Source organism: Pagrus pagrus, assembly GCF_965226575.1.
Source record: "Pagrus pagrus genome assembly, chromosome: 9".
NCBI lineage: Eukaryota > Metazoa > Chordata > Actinopteri > Spariformes > Sparidae > Pagrus > Pagrus pagrus.
In genome coordinates, this window is record NC_140193.1 from 6409521 (window position 1) to 6422233 (window position 12713).

Sequence of the window (12713 nt, forward strand, 5' to 3'; positions counted from 1 at the left end):
CGTGCTTTGGCAAAAGGCTATGAGCTGGATTAATAACCTGTTTCAGGATAATAATGTGTGTGTTGTGGTGATATTTCACAACGTGTAATCTTCAACACTGCTGGTGAAACACAATGAACGCAGAGGCTGACAGTCCATCCAGCTTTTCTTCTTATTTTATGGTTGGTTCGAATGACTTATTGATGCCAAAACGCTAAATATCGCACCTGTAATCCTGTATTAGCAAGTTACGCTAAACGAAACCTAATATTAGAAGTTCCTGTCAGCTGTAGGGAGATTTTAAATTTGGCGGATTGAGCTTTGTTTTGATTTTACAGCCTGTGGATTAATTTGTCATGAAAAGTGTTTGGTGTGCCGTTACGACTTTAGACGATGGTAATGTGGAAGCTGTATGTGTTTATCAGCACACTGTGGAGTTTTTCTGCCCCCAAGTGGCCAAAAAAGTAATTAAAAAAAGAAAAAGTAGTTTTGAAAGATAATGTCACACTACTGAAGTGAAAATCAACTTGTTTAAAGTTGCATTAAGTGATTCTGGAGAGTGTTTAGTCTCATTCCTAGACCTTGATGACCCAGGAGCGATTCTCCAGAATCACTTACTGCACCTTTACATAATTTTCTTTAATCTAAAGTCAGAAGTGATTTGTTCTTTCCTCTCTTTTTTTTTTGCCTAGTTTCAATATTCTAGTCCAGAAAAATAAACCATAAGTGAAATTACCTCACCACACTGGCAGAATCCTGACTTTGTGGAAGACAATCAAGTGTTAATTAACATTTACGCTCATCTTGGAAATGCGCCGGGGACATTTTTGTTGCTGGGTAGCAGATTTTTTTAATTACAGCAGCCAAAACTGTACAATTATGTGATTCCACATTGAACTATTTTCAACTAAAGTGAATAAAACAAGATACGATTGGTTTTTATGTTTTTTTCCCCTTTATTTTGATATATGGACAATTAAAATTCTTTGCCTTACTGTATATTGTTGCAATAGTTTATGCATTTTACTCATTACAAAGAAGTATTTCTTGCACTTTACAGAAGACAAAATACCAAACCAGGAAAACTGCAACCAAGAGACTTTGTGCAGCTGACCTGATGTTTTGCAATTTTCTGCAAACGAGGTTTTGCTGTTGTTCACTTTTATATGTAAGATAACATTATTTTCTACGTAGCAGAACTACATAGGCTGCACAGGTTTGACATAATGCAACATGACAAAAGGCCAGATTTTTCTAACATACTGGTGATGTATGAGCTCAGTTTCATTTCACTCTACACTGTGCAAGATGGTTACTTTTCTCAAGAGGCTTAATAATTTAAGACCTTGGACAGAACCGCTTTTACTCATCGCTCTGTCCTCCTTTATCTTTCATGAGCTGTTACACATTTTATATTATATTCTACTGAATGTGAACATGAGAACTAGAAATCCCTCAAAAACCAAGTAACTGAGTAGAGGACTGTTCTGTCAGAATCACAAAGTCATTCAACAGCTCTAATAAACCCCGTAGTTACCTTTCAGGACGTCTCATCCGTTAGACAACATTGATTTGTTGACGTACTATTAAAGCTATTTATTAGAGCGACATGGCGGAGTAGGGGATTTCCACAGTGTAACTGCAGCTCCACCTGTTCACTCACATTCATGGACCAGGAGGAAGACAACATGGAGCACAAGGAAACTATCCAAACACCCTGGAAAGACGCCATCGTCACGCTCAGAAGCGACATCTAAAGTTCCCAGTATTATGTCTCTCCAAACAGTATAATTACTCTGCAAGCTTTAAACAGGCAATATATCTTTTTAAATGAAATAACTGTCAGCTGCTAAGCTGTTGCTAATCACCCATATCTGCAGCTCCATTAGCTGCAGCTTTTTAGCATTTTTAAAGTAACTGTTTCGTTTTCACAGCCTCCAGCTTACTGTTTGGTTCAGTCTCACCAACCTCTTCAACCTCCAGAGACCTCCAGACATAACTCCACATGAGAGTTTAATGTTGCCCTGCACCAGCCGGATGTGTTAAGAGGCGACTGTTTGCTGACAAGTTAGCCATATCAACTAAAAATGTGATTATGTCTCAGGCTTTTATTTATAGCTCGTTTGCACTTCAGCAAAAACGATTAGTTAAAGCTGGTTTAAAGCTGCAATAATCAATATTTCAAGGTGTCACTCGGAGTGAAAAGCCCAAAAATGACCCTTTTAGCATCTTTAAGCTCTTTGTTTTGTGTTTTATGGTCACGGCATTACTATTTTGATGTACTCCCCCATCTGCATTGTTTTCAGCTGCAGCAATCACCTATTTTCATGGGGTAAAAAAATCTGTTAAACGTACTGTACGCTACCTTACAAGCGACAAACAGCAGATAGATAAAATTAGCAAGTAGCAGGTTAGCATAGTGGAGCATTTACATGCTAAAGCGCCAGTTATTTTGGGGAGTAGTAGTTGGTGGAGACTAAAACAGAGCTAAAAAAAAGGCGCCCCGGGAAAAAACACTTGTTGGTCTGTGTCTGCTGAGATGCATGAACAGGAAGTAGCAACTATTAGTCAATTAGCTTCAACACAACTTCATACAATGCTCATATTTCACTGCCGACACATGGCCAAGAAATCTATTAATGTATATTTAAAGTTTTTGAGTTTTAACATCTTCATGAATCTTTACTTTTATTATTTTTGAATGAACCTTTTTTTTTTTTACCTTTTTCTGTTAATCTGCTGATTAACTATCTTGAATTAATGAATAATGGACTGACCACACAATCAAACGCAGCACAAGAGGACAGAGACATCGACGTGGATCATGACATCACAACGTACGTCAAGCATCCTTAATTACTAGAGATTCTGGAAATTAAATTGGCCCTTTTGCCTGATTAGTTGAGGGGGAAAAAAGTCATACAGGGCCAGGCTAAAATTAGCAGTGATGTCTTCCTATGTAACAGGAGAGACGTTGGCCTGCTAACATCACAAAAATCTAAGGCCTGGCACATTCCTCTGTATAAATAACTAGGCAGAGCTGGTGGACGAGGGGGGCGGTCCAGAGAGACATTTTCAAAGAGGGAGAGAGAGAGAAAGGGTTCGGGCAGTATCATTGAGTGATGGGACAGCTGGAGACTACGCACATGGCAAAGCAGTCGAGAGCTGAATCAAACTGAAGGTTAAAATGGAGAGTCAAAGGAAAACTTTTGGACTGAGAGCTGGTTTAAAACCTTTAAAAGCTGCCGTTGATACTGCATGACCTACATGTTGCGTAGAAATAAAACAATGTGCCACAACACAAAACAGATCTGTGGGAATCTAGATGACTCTTGTTGTTGCCTGTTCACACGCAACCACCTTGTTTTGTTTTTTTTTGTAATATCCTCAGTGTAGCATCATTACTGCGATACTGTATCACAGGGCTGTGGTGAAATACCCACTTCTCTATTGTACCGTGTTTCCAAATATGGTGCCTCCCCTGATGAGAAGCATGCAAAACATTATTGAGGTGACGCAGTGATCAAACTGTGAACACTGGAAACGATAGATTAAAAATAATGACTATATTGATATTGTAGGCCTCTTATCTTCATTTTCTAATCTGTTGATTCCTGACAAAGTCGGTCCCATTGATTTATAGTAAAGTTTAGTAGAAAAGCTCAGTCTCAGAGTTTCTTTCCCAAGAATCACACTAATGCGGCGACTCAAGCATGTTTTGTTGTCAGCATCTTTTTCATAATCTCATCAGACGGGGTTGTAACGTCATGTTTGACGGTGCATCTTTTTATGTGGCCTCCGTCCAAACATCCACTATTTATTCAGCAAAGGAAAAATGTAATACGCTGTGAAATCTTGCTGCCCACACTAAAAAGGACTCCTTGTCATCGTGTTGTACGGTCTGCAGACATCACCGTTCTTTTAGTACCCAGATTTAAGTGAGCACAGTGAACTAAGCAGGTTATGTAAGCACCCCTGTGCTTTTATATTCTGCGTCATCACAAAATGCTATCGTTTGCCAGACCTTTACTCATGCTCAACTGATTGAAGGGTATTCAGCGGCGATGAGTCTTGACATCTTGGCGCATGCAAATCCATGCTCACATTTCCTCTCTCAGCAGGAAAAAGGCAGAAATAAATTGAAGAATGAGTCTCAGCTACGCTGTCAGGCCGAGCGCTGCAGAACAATGACAAAGTACTCGAGCTGATATACGAAGGGCATATTTGTGAAGCTGGTAATGTCATTTTTCAAAGCAGCCGAGGTGGTCGAAGCACTCAGGTGAGCTGAATTTAGATCAGTGCTGGAGGTCACTAGATGCATCCAAAGAGCTTTTTTTGTTGGATTTCACAGAAAAAAAAGATACTTCTGAGCATCCTCGCTTTGACATTGAGGAATCTGTGAAACACTCAAAGCCCAAGTGCACTTTTGAATTTGTCAAAAGTAAATAATGAATCGTTTTCAGTGACGGGAATCAATTCAACTTTCTCTTCATATGCTAATACCCAAACAGCGATACCCACAACAAACACAAAAATACCTTTTTTCAAATTTTGGATCTCCAAGAGCAGAAAACATTTAGCTAACGGGCTGAGGGACTTTCAAGAGCATCAGTGTCTATGTTTGCAAAATATCCAGGGCCTCCTCTGAGCTCCCCGTGAAAGATAAACCTCACCTTGCTTCAGAAAAACATCTTTCAGAAATTATGCATCTTTTTATCCTTTTCCACAACAGAGGGATGAATTCAATCCAACTAAAGTATATAAAACAGTATATACAATTCGAACTACTGCAATCACCCAGTATTGACACTGATGTCTTTGTACAGTACCAGCTGATGCTTATCCTTGTTGCCTTTGTGACCCGTTACAGCTGCCTTGGGAAACAGTTGTGGGGAAACCAACCCCAAATGAGGCATTAGCAATAACGACTCTCTTATCTTTATGTGCCTTAGTGAAATTAATCAACTGCATGTAATATTTAGCTCTCTCTAGTTCACTCTAATTGTATGTAGCAAAGAAACATTTAAATGGCATTGATAGAGAAAAAGGACAAGAGAGTATTTGGCTTTGGATGTAAAAACAACAATGTTCATTGGTGTAAATGTGTGTTTGTGCTTTTTGGGGGGCAGTGACAGAGAAACTTAATGAGATCCTTTTTCATTTGTCTTTTTCAAACAACTGGGGAACACAAGTCAAAAGAAAAAGCTAAAGATCAGACAAAGACAATAACAATTGAGCCTTATAACAGCCTAAATGAATGCTGAAATAATAGAAATGATTGTATTTTGTGTCCTGGTTGAGATTTTAGTCATTTTATGTTGCATTCAATGGAACAGGAAGTAAAACAGGCTCACATTTCTACTTGGTGCTTGCTAGTCAGGCGGCCGGGCCTCTTGAATGACTGTGGCTTGCTGGGTAATTTCCAAGGAAATTAAAACCTCATGATAACAGTCAGCATGACAATAAAAAAATGGTGCATTAGAGGAATGAGTTATTTAGTACTTTGATTTAAATGTCATGCTTTAGTTGTTCCTCATGAGTATTACCTTCACCAAGATCCAAGACAGCCAGTACGGCGCTGCTCCGTGCCTCTCCCAGGTGGTTGTTGGCGATGCAGGTGTAGAGGCCAGCATCACTGGGTTTGCAATCCCTAATCCAGAGTCCTCCGTACTCCTGGTTCTCCATGTTGAGGAGGTCGTCGTTGTGGTACCAGTATAAAGAAGGCTGGGGGTCTCCAGCCACAGTTACTTTGAGACGGATGTCGCAGCCGGTCCCCACGGCAGCGTTCCTCATTTTGCGGATAAAAACAGGCGGTGTTTGGGTGGGATAACCGGGTCCTCGAGGGTCCGGGACGACTTGCTCGGGGTTCGCTTTGGACCGCTTTGAGGGGATGATGGGGCTCGGGGGTGCCCCTGCTTCATCTGCCCCTTTTTTAAGGGTCATTTGCACCTCGGCCTTTCTCATGATTGAGCTGGTCTGGTAGATCCTTCAATGGATTCTGTAACTGTGGATGTGGATTATAACTATAACTAATTAACTAAGTCTAGGCCCTCTCTAGATCAAAATCCAGTCGGGGCATTAAGAGTTTATTAGCGGGCTTCACATGTAAATTAATGTCAAGAAGATTCTCACATTTTGAATTTAACATCTACAACTTTCATTTACTTAGGAGGGCAAATTAAAATAGAAACATAACTGCCATGGGTTCATTCTCCTCAAACTGCTGTTCTCTGATCTTAGTTGTTGTCCGAAGAAGAAAAAGAAATAGTTGATTACCAGGTACTTATGCAGATAGAGATAGCTTCCACTCTCCTGCCCAGAGGTATTTTTAGGGCAAGACCCACTGGATCATGTTGCATTAACAGCTCCCTTAACTTGTCTCTTGGAAGTGACGGCCTGGCTTTTTCCCTTTTTCCTTTTCCTGATGAACTTTTCAGCCTCTCGTAACCATTTCCCAATAAGCTTGCAACTTCTCGTAACTTCTCCGCAGAACAAGAGGTGTGTAAATCTTCAGTGAGTTTCCTCTTTATTCCCAGCGGCCTTCAGATCTGTCTTGGCTTTCTTTTTTGAATGCAAGCATCAAGTCCCGTCCAGCAAGTTGCACAGTGTCCCCCCCCTCCCACTCTTGTCCCATGAGCTAAATCACCCTACTCATGATTCTCCCCCTACCTCTTGCCAGTCAGTCCGGAGGGGGAAATGACAGTCAGAGACCAGAAAGTCCTACAATGACAGCTGCATGGTGATCCGTCTGCCCACTCACCGCTAGGCTCCCGCCCCCCTCGTCATTTTTAGCCAACCTGAGGTCAGTAGCACATGTGAGATGGTGCAACACTTGGCACTGAGGAGGGCGTGGTCTGTACGGGGCAGATATTTAATTTGTAGGTCAAATGTAGAGGCTGACGTGGGTTTTCCCGATTGTGTTGAGGTGGTCAAATATCATGAAAAAGAAAATACTATCACTGCATTAACACTGCCAACTAGCAGCTGTGGCCCTATAATGGATATTTTAAGTATCTTCTATATTTACTGACAAAGTTGAGGCGGTCTCGTAGACTGAATACAGGAAGTATGATGAAGTACATTCACTGGAAATTGGTGATTAAGTAGTAAGTTAGCATGAGTTATGCTATCCTACTATCAGTGCCTTAATAAATGGCAAAAAAATGCATATAATTATAACATTGGCACAAATTTGACAACACCATCAATAAGTAGTCCAATCACCTGTCATAGCTCATCAATACAATTTAAAATGCAATTACAACTTCTAACTTAACATTACAGCTAAATAGCTACTTACTACACATATAGGCTACTGCTAGCAAACTGTTATAAGGATTATGGACCAAGTCCATTATACAAGACCAGAATCAAGCAGTTCAATAGTGTAAAATAAAACTTGCAAGGTAAGAAAAAACAAACGAAACCAAAGAACTGAAAATGTAAAATTAACCTAACTAGCCTATAAGCTAACAATCAAATCAACATAACAGTTTGATTGAAAGACAAATGTGAAGCAAAAAATACCCCCAAAAACCACAAGCGAATACATGAATAAAGTCACTTGTAATAGCTCAAATACAAATTAAAATATTAAAAGGTGAAGGTAAAGTGTTGCTACACACACACTGCTTACGTATTGTTTCTAACAGTTAAATGCTAACGCAAGCTGTTGCCACAAATTCTCAACAAATTAGCTAGGTGCCTAACGTTAGCTAAACTTGCTTGAAACAATAGTAATTCCAACGTTTGGTACCTGATTTGAGGTTGTGAATATAAAGTATTGCCTCACATACACTGCTTATATGTTTCTAATTAATGTCTAATGTTAGCTGAAGTTGCTTTAAGAAGTTTTTAGTTAAACGTACAGGACCTGAATGAAGTGGTTTAAAGTTGTGAAATAATTCCTGAAAGAAGAGCACAGGACTTACTCTACTAGATATCAAAAGTTCAACGTTGTAAATAAGAATTTACTGTGTGAAAACTAAACAACTGGGTATTTAAAATGGATTTATCTAGCCTACTAACATTAGCTAACTTATCAAAGCACCACCACCACAAGCAAAAAAAAGCTCCTTCCCAACAAACAGTCAAATAAATTCATAAAGTCACTCGTAATAGCTCAAACACAAGTATATAATATTATAATGTGAACTTCTGGTGTTGCTACACACAGCTAGCATGTTGTTTCTAACAGTTAACGCTAGCTGTAACAACCTAATTATAACATCCCTGGTAACAACACATTCTCAACAAATTAGCTAGCTGCCTATCGTTAGCTACGGTGGCCTGAAACAACAGTAAGTCCAACATGTGGGACCTGAATGATATAGTTTAATGCTTTAAATAAGACTTACCTTAGAAGAAAAGCACATAACTTATCAGTCTACTAGCTTCATCTCTATCTTTCATTAGCAGATTCAAGGTGACAAACACAATATCCAGTTGTCAGAGAGTCAGATACAGCAGCCAACCTTAAGCTAACATTAGCCTCTACAGTAAATGTCAGTTTGTTATAATTGGTAGCAGTGGCGATGGTAACATTAGTAGTAGTTGTTGCAGCCTGTAAAATGTAATAATGTCATGTTCGTGCTGAATTGATTATCTAAGAGCACAAAAGTCTTATCTTCATTCCAGACGCATTAAAACCTCAATCAACCATGAAAACGCTGATTTAATGTGGCAATCTAATCTTTCACTAACATTTTCTTCTTCTGCTTTTCTCACAGGCAGCTTTGTCTGTCAGCTGCACTTCCCAGAAATCACTTTACAGCACTGTTGTTAAAGCAATTTTCTTCTTTACAGAGGCAGAATACCTCCTGACCTCCAACGATTTCTGTATTGTTGCTGCTGGAGTCATATCTTCTATTTCGAGCTGCTGTGGATGGGGACGTAAAAAAAAGAAAAACACTACTTGCTGGATTAGTCAGAGGGAAGTCCTGTCTTCTATCAGCTGTTTATGGCAAATGTAAAAGCTTTTTGTGGTGTTTTATTGATCAGAGACACAGAGCGGTGCATGTTTAAAATAAAACTTTAATGACAATTGCAACTTAACACAATGCAAACTGTTTGGCACGCCGATGACACCCTGCTGTCTTTAGCTAAATATACATAAACATCAAACTGACAGTCTTACAGATATTACAACACATAAAACACAAAACTAAACAGGATAGTTTCATGTTACACCCTGAGTTCTCTCAAAGGACCTTGAAGGAAGTTTGAAAATTTGAATCATAGAAAAATATTTTGATAATCAAAGTCCAGTTGTAGCTTTTTTTTTTCCAGAGCGTTCATCTCAAGGTGTTGATCAGCGGATGTATTGTCTTGATGTTGTGACACAGTATTAACACACACTTGAAATTAAAACTTGGCAAACATGTTTTTGCACAGTTTCCTCAGAACTTCACGTCTGAAGAAAGCGAGGTGACTCGACGGGAATCACTACGGATGTTTACAGCTTATTTTAAAAGCAGCATGACTTTCAATTGGATCCAAAATTCAAGTTAAATAAGGAGCAAAAATAGACAAAGGCATGAAAACATATTTACAGAATTAGCAAAAATAAATTGTTTTCTATTGGTTGAGTTTGAAAAAGTAAAAAAAAATATGAAAAAAATACAAGCTGTGATAAAAAGTATCAAAACTACTCATTTGCAGTAAAATACACTGATGTGATCGATTCATCTGAACAGTTCCAAGTGTCTCTGTGGCGTCCTCACATGAAAGTGGAAGTGATTTCTGACGACAGCGACGACCTGCTGCTTCTCGACACAGATGTCCTCCCCATGATGCCCGCCTTCCTCAAAATCTGGAACAGCCTCCTCCTGAACTTCTCTCCTACGAAGGCGTACAGCACCGGGTTGACGCAGCTGTGCAGCAGGCCCAGGCTCTGGGTGGCCAACATGACCTGATCCACCGCCATCCTCGCCGGGCACTGATACGGCACCATCTTTGACCTGAAAAACGTGTCTGTCATCACCGCCATGTGGTACGGCGTCCAGCAAAGCAGGAAGGCGACGACCACGAACACAATCACTCTCATGGCTCGTTGCCGCTGAAACCCCCCGCGGATACGAAGGAGGCGCCTGATGGTTACGCCGTAGCAGGGCAGCATGATGGCCAAGGGGATAAGAAAACCCAAAGTGTGGCGAAAAATTCTGGTGGCCAGCCGCCATATGTCGGCCTTGCTGGGATCGTACTGTTCGTCGCACACCCACTGGCTGGAGTTTAGAGAACGTTGGGTAGAATTAAAAAACCCTGGCAGAGACAGAATTGCTCCAACACCCCAGACACCGGCACAAACTCCCCAGCTGAACGCCTGTCGGTTGGCCTTGCGGGCCTCCATAGCTCGCACGATCACCATGTAACGATCCATACTAATGCAAGTCAGGAAGAGGATGCTAGAGTAGAAGCTCAGCTCTTGGAGGATGGTGACAATTTTGCACATGGCGTCTCCAAACACCCAACCCTTCATAACAGAGGTGGCCCAGAACGGGAGCGTGAGGGCCAGCAGGAGGTCTGCGACCGCCAGGTTGAGGAGGTAGAGGTCGGAGGGAGGCAGCGCCTGCTTGCTGAGGCCGATCACCAGCCCCACGATTAGATTTCCAGGAATCGCCAACAGAAAGATGAGGATGTAAAAGATGCAGACAACGACCATCACTGCATCTGGGACGGTGAAGGGGTTGCAGGGCTTCGTGTCTTCGTTGACGACGAAGTCGGTGTAATTGTAATTATAAGACAAGTTGAGCTCGTCGTAGATGGAGCCGAAGTCTAAGACAAAAGCAGATGAGTTTGGATCTGAGGACAGCAAGTGAAACAACATTTTAATCATACAAAATACATGTAGCTATTATAAACCATAACATAACATAACATAACAGGGTGTCTGCAGGTCTCAGAAACTTAGATTGAATTATTTTTAAGGCCCATTCAGTTGTTTTAAATGGAGAGCTTCTGCTCTGCGATGGGTAATTTAGAGCCCATTTCAACATCCTGGATGTTATTTTATACCTTACTAGACTGTTGCTAAACCAAAATCAGTGTGTTGCTAAATAGGATCTGGATCTGAATCTGAGGATATCATGCAACATGTTTCATGGTCACGACTGTGTGTGTCACATGTGTAACTGTATGTCTAACCTGAGTGTGAACTTCTTGTGGAGGATGCCAAATGAATTTCAGTATAAAGTGACAAAAAAGTTTGTTTCGCATCGTATAATATCAAAATTGTATCATATGGAGGTATAAGTAGTAAACTGTATAGTTAGTGTTACGTTTCCCCAGAACACAAAACCTGAAGGACAAGGTGGTCACAGGTTGGGAAACACTGTCACCCTCCTCACCCACACTTTCTGATTTGGGTTCAGAAGACATCAGTGAGGATCTGTTTTTCCAACAAACCAGTGACCACCGACTGTTTTATTGCATCTTTTCCTACTTCCTGATGTCACTGCAATGCCAAACTGCCGTGCAATTTGCATTTGATCTGCTTTTTTTACATGAGTCGAGCGTCTCCTGAGTAGGATTCTCAATAAATGAATCCGATGTGAACTCCATGTTTTTTGCAGTAAACAAAATTATTCCACGATGCAAAAAGCGACCAACCAAAATACTTGCAAAACAGGTTTATTTCAATATCCCAGATGTTACGTTTCCCCAGAACACAAAACCTGAAGGACAACTAACAAGGGAAACTAACAAGGCACTGCACGAATCACAAAAGGGTCAAACCAAACTGGTGCCTTGGTGTCTAAAAGGTGGCGGTGGGAATAAAACCCACGGCCACCCACTGACTCTACCAAAGGTGAAGTGGGAGTCACTGACATTATTTATAGAAACTGGCCAAAAGTAATAAATCTCAAACACTCAACTCAGATTTTCACCCCAAGCAGAAAACACAGAAAGCCAACTGATGGTGTTGACTCCCTGAAAACACACAACCAGCTGAGCAGGGGAACTGCAACCTCTTTATATAGACTCCCAGCTGACTGATTGCAGCCAGCTGAGGGAGAACATCACAGGTGCGCCCAATAGCTCCTGATTACCTGTGACCTAGATCTGGAGAAATCACCTGTTAACATCAGGATCTCGGGGGGAAACTCTGATCTGTCCATAACTGTCGGATTTATGTAGGTATATAGTTGTTAGAGTTGAATAATCCACATTTTGTATAAAGTACAAAAGTAGTGGTAGGTTCAGGTTAAGATCTGTAAAATCTGAAATATGGACTTCCATGCAGAACAGCTTAAAATTAGATATAATTTCAGACCTCACAAATTAAAATTTAAGACTACTGAACAACTCTTAAGGCCTCGTACATATAACGTTGAATTTTACATTTTAAGACTTTTTAAGGACCTGCAGACGCCCTGACAACAGATATACATACAAAGGTTGTCACAACATCTCTATAGTGAAACACAAACTAATGTGCTGCACAGTGTTGTCAACATATCCTGGAATAAATAACATGAAAATATTAAACATTTTTTACTGTTTTTTTTTAGGAAACTGGAGCTAAAATTAAAAAAAAAGACATACATTTTTATTTAGACTTTCCATCAGAATTTTTTTAATCTGTCTCTTCTCGTTGTTTCAATCAATATCAATAATTTGTAATGCAAGTTATTTTTCTAAGGGATGAAACTACTCACCAGTCATTGTGGTCTCTTCTCTGTAGGAGGCACTGACTATGTCACAAACTGACAAGCAACAACGCTATGTATTGGTCC

General features: G+C 40.4%; 2 protein-coding genes across 6 annotated transcripts in view; both read right to left on the reverse strand.

Annotated features, from left to right (window-relative positions):
• The window catches only part of spegb (striated muscle enriched protein kinase b), a 38263-nt gene extending 31683 nt beyond the window's left edge, over positions 1 to 6580 (reverse strand). For all 5 annotated transcript variants that reach the window (XM_084362850.1, XM_084362848.1, XM_084362849.1 and 2 more), the window contains exon 1: positions 5526 to 6580. In XM_084362850.1, coding sequence (XP_084218976.1) covers positions 5526 to 5943 — 418 coding nt within the window. In that variant the 5' untranslated portion in view covers positions 5944 to 6580. The remainder of the gene's footprint in view (positions 1 to 5525) is intronic.
• Positions 6581 to 8994: 2414 nt separating this feature from the next.
• LOC311262699 (C-X-C chemokine receptor type 2-like) lies at positions 8995 to 12658 on the reverse strand. Its single transcript, XM_084362297.1, has 2 exons — positions 12636 to 12658; positions 8995 to 10779 (listed from the first exon to the last, which is right to left on the reverse strand). Exons 1-2 carry the CDS (start codon positions 12640 to 12642, stop codon positions 9698 to 9700), a joined length of 1089 nt encoding a protein of 362 aa, XP_084218423.1. The 5' UTR covers positions 12643 to 12658; the 3' UTR covers positions 8995 to 9697.
• Positions 12659 to 12713: the final 55 nt, after the last annotated feature.